Below are 19,920 nucleotides of genomic sequence, written 5' to 3'. Positions count from 1 at the left end.
CATTTTCTCTCAATTTCACACCACTTTGGATCTCCTGAATCAGACCTTACAAGAGGAATCAACCTCTTGACCAAGTCGTCGATAAGCTTTTCTTGATCAATAGGTGCCGTTGGCTTAGCAATGGACTCACTTATCTGTGAAACACTGTGCTGAGAGGATGTGTCATCTCCTTGACTCTTTAAGTTCTTTTCTTTGTATGCCTCACAGTTATCCACTAGATAAAGAGCTTCTTTGATCAACTCGTTTAGCGTCATCCTCCTTATCATATGCAGATCCTTCTAAAGGCCCGCATGTCTCATTCCCTGGATAAAGATCAGCATCAGTCGTGCTTGCGTAGGTAATTCCGCTCCCGGACAGAGCTTAACATATCTCTTGAGCCATAATGATGCTTTGCGTACTGATTCATTCTCTTTCTGTTTGAATCTATGGATTTGCGAGACCGTGTTGTGAGCAATGCCTTTTGGCGAGAATTATTCAATAAACTCCTCAAACAGCTCATCTAGGGTCTCAAAATCCCATTTTTCCACCGAGTCGAACCATGTAGCTGCATCATCTTCTAGAGTCAATCCAAATCCCGCAAATTGTGTCGCAAAATCTGAAACCTCCTCTGCTCTAATCACTCTTCTATAAGCCGTTACGTGATCTCTCGGATCTTTATCTCCGGAGTATCTTCTGTTTATCCATTTCTGGACTTGGGATGGTCTAACTCGTCGATTGTCTACAAGTCTAACCAGAGACTCTCCCAATCCTTCTTTCGTTATCGCTCTTGAAGGGAATCCTGGTGGCTCTCTTCTTGGAATTCCTATAGGAATTCTCGTGTTTGGTGGAGGCATTTGTGGTCCTTCATTGACCAAATATCCACCTCTTTCTAGTACAGTCTGTGGATTTGTGCTTTCTACAACTCCGTATTCTCGTCCATACTTGTCGACAACTATAGATCTCCATTGACAGTCGACTCCGTATGTGTAGACATATAAGAGCTTGTAGTCCGTTATCTCTTCTAGGTATGGATCTGAGCACCGATAAAGATTGACCTCATTGTCGTTAATGTATCTATATAGTCCTTCACTCTCATGACCAATCATCCAAACTCTCTCAACAAGATGGATCTTTATCAATTGCAAGTTTGGAAGATCCATTGTGGGAGGATATTCCTCTATCGTCGGGATCTCCAAGCTTGTGTAAGCTACGTTTGAATCTAGGGTAGACATGATTTCTGGGCTTAAGAGCTTTTGGTTGGTTCAAGTAGACTTAGTCCACTATGTTCAAGTGCTTTGGTTAGGGAAAAGTCAAAGCTATGTCCAAAACCGCAACCGTTTCGTCACAATTCTCGCTAATTGTGGCTTTTAGACACCCCTAACTTGCGGATGTATTTTGAGGCTTCAAACGACGTTTTTTTTTTTTTTCGAGCACTGACCAACACTGAATGATCTTGACTATCGGAAGCTCAAGTTATGGCCAAAACTGTTTTTCCTGGTCAACCCTTTCCTGGAGACTTCATACGCGTATGATGTCTCCTGACTCAGAATTGCTCCAAACTTAAACTGTAGACTCTCCTTGATGTCCTCTACCCACTGCAGGTCTCGGTTTGTGATTCTAACACCTCTAGACAGGTCTGTCAGTCCTTTATTTACTTCGTTGTCTGCAACTTCCTAGGAAGGTTTACTAAGCCAAAAGTGATCCAAATTGAATGAAATTTGGTCTCTAGGCTTATTTTATGTTGTCAAACACTTCTATGAGCTCAGATAAAAATTTTGATCACTATCTGGGCACTTGAGACATTATACGCGTATGATGTCTTTTGTGGTAGAATGAGGTAACTTTTGTTCCAGTAATTCCTTACCAGCCAAGAAACTCTCAGCAACTTTCAAAATTCAATTTGGACATTTTTTGGGCAAGATATGGTCAATACAAATCTGAATCTGGCCAAATCTGTCTTCTGTCTTTTGCAAGCCCAAATGAGCTCCAAATGCAATCCAATTTTGTCTTGGGACTTCTATTATGCTCTAGGAGACTGAGGTATGCTCAAATGTCTGTTTTGCCCCAAATTTAGCACTTGAGACATTATACGCGTATAATGTCTTTTTGCTCAGAATTGCATGAAATTTGTCACATAGCCTTAAAACATCAGTTGCAAACCTCTTATGTGGTCAAAAGTCAAATTTGCTTCCAGAATCACCCAATAGACATTATACACGTATAAAGTTTAATTGGTCAGAATGAAGTGACTTTTGTTCCAGAGGTTCCTCTCCTCACCAGCAACTCACAGCAAGTTTCAAAATTGAATTTGGACAATTTTTTAGCAAGATATGGTCAATTCAAACATTCACTTTGCTTAGATCCGTCTATGGTCTCTGAAAGCCCAAAATTGCTTCAAACTTGATGAAATTCGGCTCATATGTTTCCTATACGCACTAGATCACAAGGATGCACTTAGTTGTCAATTTTGGCCTCAAATATGGCCTGGAGACATTCTACGCATCGTATGTTTAACTGCTCAGAATTGCCCCAAACTTGAGCCATAGACTCTCCTTGATGTCAGCAACCCAATGCTATGCTTAGATTTTAATTTGGATGTCAAAAGACCCCAAAACTAGCTATTCTAGCCTTTTTTTTTCTTAAAAAAACGCTAAAGTCTGCTTAAAACCCAATTTTCTCACCCATTCTGGCAATTGGACTTGTTGTTTAAGTCCAAATCTTGTTTTGACAAAATATTTGGGATTTCAAGGTTGACAGAATGTCTTTGGAACAATTAGTTTCTCTTTTTGAGCCCAGATCTAGCCTCAAGTCTTTATACGCGTATAAAGACTACTGTGGCAGAATTACACCAAACTTGGTCCCTTAGTTGACTTTACAATATTCAACAACCCTATGATGTCAATTCCCAAATTTGGTGTCTATCCTAGGAGATGAGTCTTTATACACGTATAAAGACTTCTGACACAGATTTGACCCAATTTTGTTTTGGATGTTCCCTACACCCTAAGGAACTCCTAGATACTCTCAGTTTCTGTTTTCACCCCTTTTGGTGTCAGTTATGAACAATTCAAGTTGTTATCTAGTCCAGGTTTGCCTTTTTTGCACTTTCTAGCCCATATGAATTTCAAAAGCAATCAAATTTTGGATGGGTACTTCTTTTCTGCCTTAGAACACTAGGGAATATTCATTTGCTCCATTTGAGCCAGATCTGTTCAGTAAGTCTTTATACGCGTATAAAGACTTTAGCTGAGTTTTTGGTCAGAATTAGAACACAAGCATCCCCAAGTCTTTAATCACTAGGTTTCAAGCACTTTTACCAATTTTTATGTAAAATTGTGCGCAGAATCTTAAGTTTCTTGTTTTCGCGTTTTTGACACTCCGTCTTTGGTCTTTTGGGTGTCAAGAGTTGGTCAAAACTCTAGTTTCAATGTATACTTAGGGTAAACCCCCCCTTCTGAACACACAGGTGCAGTCAGAATTTTCAAATTTGGTCTCCAGAACCCCCTTGAGACATTATACGCGTATAAAGTCTATGTTTACAGAATTGCAGGTTTTCTTCACAAAACCCTTGCAAATGCTCTTTTATATGCACATCATCAGTCAGTCATACAAAAATATCCACAAAAGCATTTTTACCCTCAAAAGCACACTTTTCCATGATTTCAAATGCAAACAAGCACTATAGCAAATAATTCAATGCTGAATAGCTCTAGATCAGAATCGGATCACTTACCTAAAGCTACTCCTACAAATCATATGGGGTTTTGCATCTATGAGTAGAAAAACGCTTCACTGCCACACACGGACTAGTAAACGCTTTTATCACCTCACAAATCACTCGACCACCAACAACTACTCTAATCCACAAATCCTAACTAAACCTATCTAGTCGTAGACCCTCGGCAAGACACACGCTTCCTGGCTATCCACTTGATCGCGGAATATCCTCTTCCGGATCCACTTAAGAAAAACATTTTCTTTAGCCGAAACTAAATCAAGCAACCATCACACGAGTGTTAGTAGGAAACCTACTTAGGTCCTTGTGTCCCCGGCAACGGCGCCAATGTTGCGGGAGCGACTCACACACCCATGAAGTGCATGCAAACACTACCTAGATCAACATAATGTCAATCGAGGACACAGATGACACGATAGGCAAACGGAGGAAATCTCTTTAGCTTGTCAGGCTGAGACCATCCTACACATACAACACTCTGGAAGGCCAACTATACCATAATCAAGAACCTCACTGCTCTCAACTACACCACCTAGCCACATACACACATACAGAAGGTAACTCACCTAATCATGCCAGATTCGTACGAAACTTAAGGAACTCCATCCCCTCACTAGGATACACCTGTCCCTAAGCTTCTACACTCAAAACCCTCACTCTAAACCCATCTGCAGAAAACGAGTAGGATGATAGAGTAGAATTTTGAAAGTGCCCGAAGTTGAAATTTATGAGTACCTATGTGTATCTTATGTCGCCACGATTCTATAGACTACTAGCACGCAGAAAACAGACATCATTTGATACACTTACGGCCACAAATAGCTCGTAGATGCGTCGGCGTTGTCACATAGCTCTCCTCGAGCCTACAGCAATGGTGCAGTCAGATCTCGAATGTGTTGAGCGAGCCGGGCGTAGCGAGAGGATAAAGCTCACGCTCACTCTTCTTTCTCTCTCTCACACAGTAGGCGGCAACGCTAAAGTTTAGATTATGAAAAAGTCTCCTTTACAAAATGACTTATATACTAAGGCTACCTTAGGTTTAACCAAAAATGGGGCTGAAAGGGTCAAATGGCTTTGTATTTACAATTTGGAAGTGCCATTGCACCCCGGCTTCTGAAACTAGAATAACTACTCATTACAAATGACGTTTATAGCCATAATCTGCAGCATTTCATAACTCGCAAAAGATAAGACTTTGGTACGAAACTTGAGTTATGTTGTGTTGTTGACCCAATAGTCAACAGCACCATGGTTTGATCTCATGGTTGCCACTATGAAGTTTCTTGAGAGAAAATTCCTCTTTTCCTATCAAGGCAAGGATGTTGCACTTGATGTAAATAGTAAGAACGACACTATACACCTTGTATAGACTCAAAGTTTAGACAAAGTAATGAAAAGCTCTGTTTCTTATTACATGGTTTTTGTCAAGGAGTCTAAGAAAGATGCACGTGTTCCTAATGAAGTTAAACAAAAATTAAAGAGGAATTAGAATTATCTAGTTTCCTAATTGAGTTTGAAGATGTGTTTACGAATGAAATTCCCAGGGAGCTATCTCCCAAAAGGGGACAAGATGATCATGCCATAGAACTTCTACCTGGTAGTTCACCTCCTAATAAGCCTCCTTAATTATTGAGTCACACCAACTCAATAAGAGGCGATGATGAGGCAAGTGAAGGATCTCGTGGAGAAAGGGATGGTCAGATGTATTTTATCTCCATTTTTGTTCACCCATTCTACTAGTACAAAAGAAAGATGGTACTTATGAAATGTGTTGTATTAGGAGTTTAATCGGATAACCATAAAGAATAGATTTCCTGTTCCTAAGATAGAGGACCTATTTGATAAGTTACAAGGGTCTACCTACTTTAGTAGAATAGATCTCAAAAGTGGTTATCATCAAATAATGATAGTGTCTGAAGATATTCATAAGACAGCCTTTCGTACAGCTTTTGGTGTATATGAATTCTTGGTACTCCCTTTTGGACTTACCAATGAATCCTTACAACTTTTTACCTATATGAATTCTTGGTACTCCCTTTTGGACTTACCAATGCACTGGATGCCTTTAATCAAATGATGGAAAGGATTTTAGACCTCATCAAAGCTTCATGGGAGTGTTCTTCAAAGATATTATTATCTACTCGAAGTCTATTGAGGAACATAATCAGAAGAAACGTGAGTTTTTCTTACAGTATTTAGGTCATATTATCTCTCAAGCAGGATCTGAATGAACCTTGAAAAGTTGGAGTCATAAAAGGATGGCCTATACCAACAAATCTACATGAATTAAGAAGCTTTACAGGATTGTGTGCATATTATAGATGCTTCATAGACAAACTCATACCATTCCCATTGTATGATTTGACTAAAAAGAATGTTAATTTATATGGACTACAAAAGAGAATGAAGCTTTTGAAAATTTGAAGGCAAAGCTTACCTCTCAACCCATGCTAATATTACCAGACCTTTCAAATCCTTTTAAAGTACAGTATGTAATGCATGTGGATAATGCCTTGGAGTCGTTTTGTTGCAAGAAGAGCATGCCATAGCATATGAAAGTAGAAGATTGGATGACGAAGAAAATAATCTAGGCATATATGAAAAAGAGCTGTTATCCATTTTACATGCCCTAGATGCTTGGAAGCATTATCTCCTAGGCACTCTTGGGATATGCATGAGAAATATGACCTTGCTCTCCACACTTGAAACATTTCTTTTCTTTACGATAACACTCAACCCCTTCAAGAGAAAGTTTTTTTTTACCTTTGTAACCTTTTTCCTTTGCCTTTCCTTGTTGTTGTTATTGTTAGCCTTGGGAGAATTCTACATCGCATTGTTCTTCCCCTTTGGCTCACTTGGTTCCTTGGCTTCCGTAATCTTGGAACCCTCCTTGGTCCCTTGTTGGAAATGAATCCTCAAAGTGACCATAGTATGATGTATGAACTCCGAAATAGTTTTAGGTCTTTCTGAGTTGACATATTAGACTCATCCCCTCAAATAGGCCATCACAAAATTGTTGCTTTTGCTCTACAAAGTCTATCTTTTTGTAGACAATGGCTTTGAGATGTAGCTCCCAAAACTTATCTACATACTTTGGAATAGACTCATATGGGGCCATCTTGAAGTTTCTTCATTCCGTGAGGACTTTGTCTTTGGCATCACTTGCAAAGAACTACTTTGTAATAGCAATCCTCAAAAGCTTTCCAGGTCTTTGGAGCTTCACCTTGACTACGTAGGCTTGCTTGCCATTGACGAACTGACTTTTGAAAATTCATAGGAACATTTTGGATCTTTGAAGATTTTGAGAAATCTTCATCTCCAAAAGCTAGATCAAATTGCTGGTAAGAAAGCTAATGTTCTTTCCTCCCTCTTTGAATTTCTTTAGCTTACATGACCACTTCCATGCCACATAGCTCCTCCATTTACCCCTTCTCTTCTCTCTCTTGGGTGGAAAGTCGTTGTCCTCTGTATCAAAATATGGTGACGGTGATGTAGAGGAAGAGAAGGAAGAAGGCAAAGATGGTGACCGCTTTCTTTGCTTCCTCTTGCTTGGATTTATTTCTCCCTTCTTTGGATTGACATGGGAGGGAGTACTTGATGACTTCCTCTTCTCTTTGGGAGGATGAGGTGACCATCGTGCCTACCGTCTTCTTGGGGCAGCATCACTTTCAGAGGTAGGAGGGGTGTCACTTTCATACCTTTCCCTTAAAAGTTCAAGGCGCACTTATTCTTCTTGAACAATTTTCTTGGGAGGTCCTTTCAATATCTCCTCTTCATTACCCAAAGAGATTCCGCTTTTGGAGGTCTCACTAGGAAGCCTTGTAGGAATTCTCTCTTCTTGGGCACTTGGGGGAACCTGAACTTGAAGGGATTGAATTTGGATTTGAATGTCCGCTTGCAAAATAGGGTTTCCCATTGCTTCTTGTAATTTGTCAACAAGGTATTTGACAACTCTACAATCATCATCAAATGCTATACCATGAGCCAAATGTAAGTTGTCAATATTACTCACATTCTCTTGACTATGTTCTGACATAATTGAATTTCCTTGTATGTGTATGCTAAGTCTTTCCTTGGAACTTCCAAGCTTTGGCTACTACTCCTCTTATCCCTTAAAAATTAGCACTCGAGTTACTACACTCGTGGTTTAAAATATTGTTAATTGCAAAGAGTAGTGGAGTGGGTTTAATTTTGCGAGGCTCACATGTATTCCTATTGGGAAACTAATAGCTCAAAAAATGGTTAAGCCATAGGCAAGTTCCAAAAGATTCCATTATTAAGACCATAGATCTTGATGGTGTCCCACATACCCTATAAGCAGGCACACAAACCAAGATAATAAAATCCAGTCTCACTTACCTTATTGCCCCCTTATTGCAATGAACGACTCAAGGACATTTCTTCTTAGGCAAGAAAGAGAAACCTCAACTTTGATAGCAATGTCAAAGAATCTAATACTTACTTTTAAATTCTGCTAAATCTAAAAGTAAGTATTACATTCTCTAACAAAAATGCCTTTCCCTAGAGAATTTAACAGTAGGCTATCGGCCAAATGTACCTCCCCCAGAGATTGGTAGGAAAATAGGTCGTAGGTCAAAGATAAATGGTGCTTCCTTCGACGTCGGAGGTCAAAAGGTGAATGGCTATTGCAAATCTTCGAAGTGTTTTGTTTTTGTTGGTGTTTGTAAAGTGTTGGTGTCATTGAAGTTGTTTTGATTGATGCTTCTCCTCCCCTCAAAGTGTGTCTTCAAAGTCATCAAAGTGGATGCCAATGGAGGCATGGCGCATGTGTCAAAATTTGTGCAAATATGTGCTACTGCGAGGATGGTCTTACCCAAAAGCGATCAGTGTCTGATCCTTGTACAAACATAATTTTTGTGAAGTCGATTGTGATTGTGCTTTGTATGTACGCAAATGTAAATGCAAAGGGTTTGTGCAAATGCATGGTGTTGGTCAGGTTGATGCTTTGTATGCTCCAAAGGCTTCGAAAGACCTTGCTAGCTCAATGTTGAAAACCTTTGTGGGAAGCTTCTCTAAATAGTTGTCGGGGGTTCTTTTCAAGGCTTTGCGAATATCCTCTAAGGCATGGAGATTTAAAGCTTGAAATGTCATGTGAAGACTTTCTCTGGTGTGGCTAACTGACTTGCCTTTTGAGCTTGCGGGACTTACCATTTGCAGAGCCGAATAGCTCCCAAAAAAGGTGTTGTAGCACGTGAATGCCAACCAACAACTATAAATTGCATTCAATCCAATTAAGCTATTTTTTGAGATCTACCCAAGCCTCCCACCTTAAAATGGAGTGCCTTTTCAACATACAACCTCCAACCACCCCCAATAATAGGCAATCCACCTAACCACTTAGGCCACTTTCTTTTCTTGTAAAAATACCCTCAAAATAAAGTGCTAACCTTTCCTTCTATGTTGGCCCACACAACCGTAAGGGACGATTAGGGAGCTAATTGTGCCCAATTACGGAGTTTGATAGCTATATGGAGAGCCAAAGCAAAGGATTATTCAACACACACACACACACTTGAGAAATTGAAGAGGGGTGTTTGTTTATGCAATAAATCAAGCCAAAAACACACAAATTAATATGAGAATGGCTTAGAAGTAACCCAATTGGAGTGTGAATTTTATTAGAATGCCAAATGCAATGCTAGTCATCGCTAAGAATCATCAATGAAGGGTAGTGGCCCACATTTATACGTGCCTAAGTGTGAACCATCGGCTCCGATACCACATGATAAAAAATTGGATCATGGCAAAAATGAGAGTGAGGCATACTTAGTGTTAATTACAAGAGATTAGATAGAGTTGACACTAATGAAAGTAGAAAATCATGAGTGGATTAATATGAGGGGGAGGCAAAGAGGTAGAGAGAAGAACTCCATGGGAGTGACGGCTAGAGGAGACGAGAGAGTGACGGGAATTTTTTTCTCTGGTTTGCAGCGATGACGTAACAGTATGAGGCACGAGGGCAGAGGCCGTGCAGGACTTTGGGCGTCGTTTTGCTGCATAGTGGCATAGGGAGATGGGGCGCAGTGGATGCAGAGCAGCAGGCTATGAGGGACACATCTCTCTCTCTCTCTCTCTCTCTCTCTCTCTCTCTCTCTCTCTCTCTCTCTCTCTCTCTCTCTCTCTCTCTCTCTCTCTCTCGTTTTGCTGCAAGGGAGACTTGCTGGCAGCTGCATCTCTCTCTTTCTCTCTCTCTCGTTTCCCTGCACAGCAAGCCTGCGCTGCAGTCTGGTCGTTGGATCTCTGCGCACTATGTGTGTAGGAAAGGATGTAGGAGAGCACGGGAGCATGAGAAGTCTCGACTGATCAACGTCGTGAGTGAACGAAGGGGGGGGAAAGCTTGCTGCCATGGCATGGCGGACATGTGGAGATGATTTCCATGGTGGGGTGAAGGGAAGAGGAAATGGTGCATGTAACACACACACACACACACACACACACACACACACACACAAAGAAGGGGAGATGGAGTTTCTTTGCATGAGGGTCCTTTCCCTACACTCGGAAGAGCCTGAAGATGTAGTTCAAAGGTGGGCAGGCTGGAGGTAAGTTGGGGGAAACCCTGATAGTGTGGGGATAATCGGCAGGTTGTGCACAGAGAAGGGAGGGGAGGATCACGATGCACAAGAGGATGTAGGCGGTTGTAGGTAGAGGTGATGCGCAGAGCCGAGCATGGAGCCATTTAACGTAGGAATGGTCTCCGTCCTCTTTTGCTTTAGGTTGAGAGATTCTGTTGGAATCGAATTTGCCAAACCAATAGGTTTCTTTTGAAGTGGACCCAGTAGGCCAAATAGCAAGATATGTAGAGTTTGAAAAGACGCTTTTCTTTTGAGATGTTATTGAGGGGTGTTTTGAGAATTCAAAACATTTCGAGGGCATTTTGGGAGATTTTGGACAAATATGAGGGGTTTTTTGGCCAAAACTAAAGGGCGATAGGGAGACAGTGATTACGTGTGAATAATTATAGAGGTGAAAATTAGAATTTAAAACTTGTAGTATTTTACTAGCTTATGCTTTTATGTATTATCCTTGGGAAAACTAGAGCAATTTCTTGTAAGAAGTAGCACCAGGGTATTTGGGAAACTTTTTCCTTCGTTTCTCTCTTTCAATGACGGAAAATAACACTAAATATCTCTAAATTTTATTGGAACGATAGAAAAGAAACTAATTGTGATCAAACTATACCAAAAACATAACTCCATAAAATACTATTATGATGATGTTATTATAATCTTACAAACTATTTATAAATTCATGCATTCTAGCCATTTTCTTTTCTCTCAAGCTACTTCTTCCGAGCACAAGTTTCTCACTCTTCCTTCCACACTCCCCCCCCCCCCCCCTCCCAAAACACAAACACACATACCCTTCTCTCTCTCTCTCTCTCTCTCTCTCTCTCTCTCTCTCTCTCTCACACACACACACACACACACAAACAATCCTTGCTCTCCCACACTATCTTTCAAGGTCTCATAGCATGGTGGCTCACACAACAAAGTACATCGTGTCATCATCTCAAGAAACTCACATGAATATGTATAAAAAGAGACATATCTATGAATTGTCAATATCTATGAATAGCATATTAGTTTATATGATTCATATCTCAATGGTAGGATTTAGCGTTCTACTCTTTTTTAGGCATGCAATAAGTCACAACCTATGATCCTTCATGAACATCCAGATCTTGGATTCCCACCAGCTTATCTAATTCACTCATGTTATTGCAATGCCAAGAATATTCTAAACCTTCCTCACACTATGTACATCTTGATCTCAATATAGTAGCTTTGAAAAGAAACAAACACAAACTTTATCAGCTTGCCACCATTTCTCCTTTGTGAATTAGTCTTTGCCACCATCCATTTGATGGATTGTATTTAGTCTTTATGGCTATATAGACATGCACATCCACGCTCTGCTACAATTTAGTCCATGTTGATTATAAACTAAATTACCGTAAACCTACTTTGCCATATGTTTTCCCTCTTATGCCTGCATCAAAATGCATTGGCCTCACTATTGTCTTGAATATGTCACCATGCCTCACATGGACCCCTTACATATTGTCATAACTGATAGTGACATCCTTCTTATTCTTTCACATATTGACATAGTGCCATATGAGGTATCTTTTTTGCTAGCTCCCTACCTTACCTAATCCCGTATCCCTTTTACTCAGTTCCCTTTTATACATACACGAGCTTACTATTATCTTTGAGTTATCTTCCCCTTTCTTGAGATAGTAACTACAAGCAGGCACCAAACTTGGCTTTTCACTTAAATATTGAGCTCATAGTCCTTAGTTTGTAAACAATTCCAAGTTCTTCAAAAGACACCTCATATCCCAATAGAGTCTAAACTCGCTCTTCATTACATTAGTTTTTTCTTTTAGGGCTTTCTATACCAACAGGATCTGATCTTTCTATCATGGTAACACATAGACACTGTTTATCTTGCTTCCACTTCTAAGCAAGTGTTTATTTTCTTGGAAAGGTAACATAACTGGTTTCAGTTTTCTTTGCGAACTAAATAGTTCCCACAATATTTCTATATTTCAAAACCTTGAGCTTACGCATTCCAATGGAAGATATGTTGTGAGTGTATAGGAAGGACCTCCTCCGCTTCTAACGTCCATCGCATAGCTCAGCAAGGTGCAAGAAGAGCAGCCACTGATGACACCACTTGTGTGGCAGGGAGCTGAGAAATGAAAGGTCGAAAAGCATAGTCGCAAGGCCAATCTCGTCACATGCAGAGGAGAAGCGCTGAAAGGGAACTAACACAGCTTTCGTGGGGATTGAACGCGAGTGTTCTCTCTCTCTCTCTCTCTCTCTCTCTCTCTCTCTCTCTCTCTCTCTCTCTCACACACACACACACACACACACACACACACACACACACACACACACACACACACACAAGCACACACACGCGTCCGCGCGCACGAGAGTTGTGGCCATTGAGTTGGGACCAGGAGCCCTAGACATGTGGCACTGTAGTTATAACTTCTCTTCCAAGTCAATTTTCCAACCTCATTCTCCCTAACCAGTACTGGCATGGGAATAGCGGAGATAGCCATCTCGATTGTCGATGCATGTGATGTTCTACATTCCTGAAAAAGTGGTGCTTATCCCATGTGTGCGCATGAGAGAGAGAGCACTTTTTGATGCGTGGAATTGTGCTTGAGGATTTCTCAAGCTCAATAAAAAAGTAGTATAGATATCAAAGTATTAAATTTGAGGGATGGAGTTTCTTTATGGCCTTCAAAAGGAAAAGTACAGTAATAAGTGACACATAGATGCCTTTACGTCTCTCTCTCTCTCTCTCTCTCTCTCTCTCTCTCTCTCTCTCTCTCTCTCTCTCTCTCTATATATATATATATATATATATATATATATATATATATATATATATATATATAACACATACACACACACACTAGTGCCCCATGCAAGGGTATAGCAGATTTTCAATAGGTGTGCTCGGGGTGGTGAGAGAGTGATCATAAATGTATTGAGCATTCAACTTTTCTACGTCTATCATGCTCTTCTATTTTGGGGCTATTGGAGATTCCCAATGTTTGCAATAAGGCAGGTTTAGTGTATTTTTGCCACTAAAATTGTAAATTTTTTACTAGATTTCAAGCTTGCCAATGAAGAAAATTGACAAAATTTTGCAAGTTTTAGTGTCAATACTATCAATTCTTCAAATTTCAACCTAAAATTCAAAAGCCTGATTTATTGTGCAATTTTTTATTTCAAGATTTCTTCGATTAGATAAAATATTTTTGGCAGGCCCTATTCGAGAAACCCCCCCCCCCCCCCCCCCCCCCCCCCCCTCTCTCTCTCTCTCGCTGTGCACGCTTATGCTGTCCCACATAAGGTGTAGGTAACGCCAATCGACTCCAAGACCATTTGACTATGACCCTTTATGCAAAACTACAACATGCAATGTACACATTCTCCGGGCTATAAGGAAAATTGTACATGAAGGTGTCAAGTGCAAGATTTTAGCTCAACATAATGTTTGAAAGTTCTACATTTTTTGAAGCTCAAGTATAAATTTCAAGGCTAGAAAGGAAAAGAGAGTTCTTTATTCTCCGCACAATCTAACCCGGGGGGCACATCCCAATGGGATCGACATTAGGGATCATCCGGACCGTCGAATTTGGATTGTCGAGTAAATTCAAAGTGAAAGTAAATTCGGGCCAGTAAGTAAATTTGAGTTAATCGAGATTGTCTTGCACCTTGCACGTCAAAGCCACAACCTGCCCTATTCAAGGCATGGGCTTAACCACCATGCTCACATACTTTCACTAAAAATCATGGTACTCCTATACATTACATTGTAAGTGCGGACTGATTTGTAAATTTGGTTGTAGATAGCATGGTCTACAATGCATGCGTGTCTCTTCAAAATGCGAAGTAGAACCACCCTTTACAAAATCAAAAGTAATCACCCTTCAAAATTGAAGGGTGGAGTGAAACTCCATGGCCTTGCTAAAGAGTTTAAATAATATAGATATAAATATAGTACTAAGTAATGTGACTTTTTGTAGAACTGGGAAGTCAAAATTAAATCTTTTCATTTTCTACCATCACAACACCACTTGCTAGTTACTCTTCCCTTTTACATTTCAAACCAAATGTTTCTTAAGGCTCTTGAAATGAAAGAGAGAGTGACACATGGATGGCCTCTCCTTCCTTAAAAATTTTAAGCTCAATTATATATAGTATAGAAGGAGAAATGGACCTCAAAAGATGTGCACAATAGGATTTGACTAATAGAAAAAGATTTTCCATGCAAGAGACGTCTAGAGTAATTTCAAACGTAAGAATAAAAAATCCTTAGTTTATTCTTTCAAGGTGGGAAGAAGTGTATTTGAAGAATCCCAAAGCTTGTGACCAAAGAGCTTGAGGCTAACTACCAATGCTCGAAAAAAACCTAGGTTTAGTGTAATCCGATCTACAAATTTTGAAATTTACCTCTAAATTTTATATTTGAAGGGATAAAACCTATAAAATTTTGAAACAATTAGTGTAATTCGGTGTAAAAACCTTCAAATTTTGTCAATTTACCTCTATTGTTGCTTCACATATGTGGTTTGCGAAGTTAAAAATGTTTTTTTTAGCACTAGTTACTAACTACACCTCAAAGAGGTGCAATTGCTCTCCCCCCACCCAAATAAAAAATTGCCCCTCACCTCTCGTGTAAGAGTGAAGAGTGGAGGTAAATAGCCTTGGAATTACAGATTGGCCCCCTCCATGTGGGGGGGCACCTTTTACAAGTGAAAAATGTGATCTACCCTTCAAAAAACAAAACAAATTTATAAAATCTTTGAAATTTTAAGGGCAATGGTGCCCATCAAAAATTAACCTTGAACGTGATAACCAAATAGATTCTAGATTTTGTTGATGAAAGAATCACATTTGGGATAATGAACTTAAGACTTGGAGACGTGCGCCCTTCTTATTCTGTCATTGAGAGACATAAAAGATCATGGCTCTATAAACGAGGTTATTTTCTTACTTGCATTGATCATGGCTCTTTTAAGGGAGTTCTTTCTTACTTGCATGTGTATGCAAGTAAAACATAGATGATCATTGCTCTATAAAGGAGGTTCTGATCGTACTTGCATGCATAATCGAACAAAAATTGGAATCCTAGATTCTCGATTGCCAAAAATATGGAGATTTCCTTTCGCGAAACTCTATGCTAATTATAAATGCTAGAATCTACTATGTGCTAGTTGTCAATATATCCATGATTTTGAATCAAAATGATGTCAAAAGATAATTGAAGAGAAACTTTTAGTACAAAATGTCCAGTAACAAGTGTTCAAATAATGAAAAAGATAGTCGTGGATTTATTCAATGTCTTAGTTTTGGGAGCCATCCTTTTATTGGCTCCTCTACCCCACAACCTTACAACTTTATGAAACAGCCCAATCTCTTGCAGATTACCACATCCTACAACTGCTTGACAGAGTGTCCTCTAAGGACATACGCTTACTTGTGCTACTTCTTACTGCAAACTTTTGCTCACCAATAAAAAATCATTTTTTGGCCTATATTACTTCAAAACCAGTAAGGATAAAACCGACACTTATGATTGGTTCGAATTTTGTGGACTGCTCATCTCAATGTCAAAATGCCTAAGCTTAGGTTCATGAATTCAGGTTTGAACAGTGAATAAATCAACAACATTTTGGGTTCACAATCGGCTACAACCACACACAAGCATCCCACCTTCCAAAGAGTTGTCTCAGCACAGCATTAACACTAAGGCGCAACAACTTCATAAATTTTAACACATCAACTATAAAGGACTTCCCAGGAAACAAGCCTAGAAGTACAGATACCTTTACTTGCCTGTTGGGTCCAAGGGTGATTTTCCATTCATGCAGAGAAGGAAGGCAGCTAGCACCTTACAAAGCTATTCTTACAGCCTCATATAGAAGGCAGGAAGCACCTTGTGGGCTTGGAGTTCAATATGAACTCATTTCAGCAGGTCATCCGCTCTTAAGAGGATGCGCTATCCCTCTTTATAGCCTTGTAAAGAAGGGGACTTTTTCACTCATTTGCAATTGATATCATGTTTATGTACATATAGTACAGTCACTGACAATTGAGCAACAAATAGCTCCAGCTTATGTTAGCACTAACCAAGCTTCAACACCGCCGCAAACCCCTCATCAGGCACTAAACAAAGTTGCCTAGATAAAAGACTTTAGGGTTTGACAGATTCCTTTGCGCTAAGCCTTTGAACACGTGAAGCAAAAGAGCTCGAAGTGACCACACAATCCAAAATCCCCACACACTCTGCTGGAGGCAAGAAATTGTCTTTGGCATCATCTGTATCAGCTTTCGCTTGCAAGTCGGCGGCATGCGGAGAAGACAATCGGCCAGGAGTTTGACAAGCGACCATGGTCTTGCAATGCTCCCCTTCATCCTCCCGGATGTTCACAAAAACATCATACAAATTGTCTGAAACAGCTCAACCAAAACCGACTAAGAAACAGGTAAGAAAGACTCTCTCTCTCTCTCTCTCTCTCTCTCTCTCTATATATATATATATATATATATATATATATATATATATTATAGCAGATCTGGCATTCTAATACTTGATCCCCCTGCACCTACAAAGTGGGAAGTAAAAGCTGTTACAAGAACTCCTGTAGGCAATTACAAGGACCAAAGGCCAAAATCAGAAAAAACTGACAACTATAAACAGCCAAGGGGCAAACCCCCTCCTAGTGAGGGTAAAAAGTGCCCTGGCAACTACTTGAGGGAGGAGGGAAGGAGGAGAGGGTATCCACCAAAAACTCTGAAAGATACCCAAATAAACATCTCAAGGGCAGAGCCTCAAGATAGAATGTACAAAAGCAGATTGCCACAAAGGTATGATCCCCAAAATGTCCATACACATACAATGAATGACCAAGACTATTTCTTGGCATTTAAAGAAATTCTCTCAAATCTCTTAACACATTGTTCTGTAATCCAAGAGAGGGAATATTCTGCCATATGCACAGTAAGAGGAACATACTATTTCTTGGCATTTAAAGAAATTCTCTCAAATCTCCTGACATATAATGAATGACCAAGACTATTTCTTGGCGTTTAAAGAAATTCTCTCAAATCTCCTAACATACATTGTTCCGTTATCCAAGAGGGGGGGCAAATTCTCCTCAAACTTTGCCATACGCACAGTAAGAGGAACATCATCACTATCAAAACTGCATGAGGGAACAGTAGAATACCCTAATGGGTTTAGGAGATCCAGGCGATATCTCTACCGAAGAAGATGGTAAAGTAGAATCCCAAGAACCCTAATGGATTTTGTGATGTTTAGCATGAAAAAATAAGCTCAAGAAATTTTTCCAAAAATTTAGAGATTTTTCCCAGTTCATTTGGTCTTTTTATGCTCAAAAAGAGCCTTTCTAAGGTGAAAATGGCCAAAAAAGGCCATACAATTACCAAAAATACTCCAATTCGGAAAAAATATGGCTCAAAATGGTACATCATTCAGTGTCGTTATTGTACAAAGGAGGCATGCTTTATTGTGGCTGAATATCAGCACTTTCACCCTCTTTGAGAAGGGATACATAGGTTTTCTCAATGGTACGTACACCAGTGCAATCCAGCCTTGCTTCTACCTTGTTTTTAAGGGTGTGAGGACACCAATTAGGGTTTTCTCTTCACATAAGTGTGGGCTTGCCTATGGAATTGCTAAAACTTCCATGAAATCGCCTCAACCAAGGTTTTTGTTTGACAAATCAAGCTGATTTATGATCTCCAGCCTTGATAGCCCAGAGGGGATAAGGCCTGAAGATGGTTATGGTCTAGGTGGTTTTTGGAGCATTGGACCAGGTTGCCTAGGCTGAAAGGGATTGTGCCAGTGACGTTGTTATGTAATAATGAAAGCACCTGTGTGTAGATTAGGCTACCTTAGGACGGGCGGGACACTTCTTCCATCACTAGGAGATTTATTCACTGTGCATTATATATACGCCCATCACTCTAGGGCTATCTTATTTCTATTTGCACCCTAAGCAAGATACTCTCTATTGTGCGCCCTGAGCTTCTTCATCTTCTCCAAGCTGTGTGCGCATCCTGCAACCCTAATTCCAACAATTGATATCAAAGCAAGTCACGTCCTCTTGGTAATATCGCTAGCACCCCTTCGCTCATGTTCTCACATTTCTACGAGCTTTGGCGAGCGTCAACAGGTCAACTGATACTTCGGGATAGCTCGTACAATTCGGTGTGCTCAGATTTTTCATTCACGCTCCTCCGTTTCCACTACATGCAATATTGCGCAGGCAATTTCGTCCTTTTGTGCAGAATTCCTATCAGTACAATTTTCTGTAGAACGGGTTCCTCTTCGGGTTGTGCTATAGAGCATGTGTTCGTCCTACTTTGTTTTTCCTCTTTCGAGGTTGGTTTTACACCACGTGTAGTCACTCACCATGGCTAACAACAACATAGATGTTTTCAAAATGTTTGTTGTTGAGGATAAATTGGATGGGGATAATTACCCAATGCGGAATTACATGATGACGCTTGTTCTTGTCGCAAAGGGCGTCTGGAATGTTGTGCAGGGCATTGATGTACGTCCACCTTCTGTGGTTACAAGCTTGTCGTTACAAGCTTGTGGTTACAAGCTTGTTGCGAGCTCTAGCAAATCTATTACCACTAGAGTTGTTTTGCCTACAATTGAGCAATCTCGTTGGGATGTTAGAGATGCACAAGCTCATGCATTGATTGCATTATCTATCAAATGCACTATTACTCCTCACATTCGGTCAACAAAATCAGCAAAACAAGCTTGGGATACTCTGGCAAGTCTTTATGCAAGTTGCAATGATGCAAAAATTGTATTGCTTCGTAAAGAGTTGAAGTCTAAGATCATGCAAGAGGAAGATGACATGGATGTTTTCTTGCTGATATCAAAGATGTTGATGAGCAACTCATTTCTGTAGGTGAAGTTATTTTTAACAGTTCACTTGTACAAATTATTCTAGATGCATTTCCACACTCTTACAAGACTTTTGCTAGTAGTTCCCGACTTATGACCCAAGGAAACCCCTAAGCTCTCAAGTTTCATGACAAGAGTCACTTTCAAGAAAGAACGAGGCTAAGTTGTTGCTCAAAGAGGAGGTGGTAACAGCAATGCAACCACTTCTCGTCGTTCTTCTATGAGTAGCAAATCACCTGTGTCTAGTGCTTCTATTGGAAGCAACTCATTTGGCTCTTCTGGTAAAGAAGGCAAGAAGAAGATGCGTTGCCATTATTGCAAGGCTAATGATCACTTGATAAAGCAATGTCCTAAGTTGAAGGCAAAAGAATCCAAGAAGAAAGAGGTTAGATCTTCTACCAATGGAGCTGCTACAAAATCTTCTATAAATGGAGATTGTGATGATGATGTAGATGCAGAATGGGAATTCAGTGTAGAGTGTACTTATGAATCATGATCCTTCTATCCATAATGCATGTGTGTAGCAAACTTGGACACCCCAAGTCAAGATTCTACCGCGACACAACAGAGATTCACTTCAAAATACTTCACAGATAAAAATAGAGTCGAGACGGCCCAGCGTAGTTGTGTGCCAAGAGGTACTGGCCCCAAAGACTGGAGCCCCTTTTGGTATTTCTTTTATATTAATCTTTGAGCAACGTACA

General features: G+C 40.0%; 1 protein-coding gene across 1 annotated transcript in view; it reads right to left on the bottom strand.

The window, feature by feature from the left end:
* Window positions 1–16,107: 16,107 nt before the first annotated feature.
* IM (Alternative oxidase family protein) overlaps window positions 16,108–19,920 on the bottom strand; it is a 50,580-nt gene continuing 46,767 nt past the window's right edge. Inside the window, exon 9 of the mRNA XM_086494705.1 lies at window positions 16,108–16,719. Within this exon, the coding sequence (XP_086350831.1) occupies window positions 16,463–16,719 (257 nt within the window). The 3' untranslated portion in view covers window positions 16,108–16,462. The remainder of the gene's footprint in view (window positions 16,720–19,920) is intronic.

This window comes from Adiantum capillus-veneris, chromosome 22 (assembly GCF_014529385.1).
Source record: "Adiantum capillus-veneris isolate H3 chromosome 22, ASM1452938v2, whole genome shotgun sequence".
NCBI classification, from domain to species: Eukaryota; Viridiplantae; Streptophyta; class Polypodiopsida; order Polypodiales; family Pteridaceae; genus Adiantum; species Adiantum capillus-veneris.
This window is presented reverse-complemented; position numbering and strand designations above follow the sequence as displayed.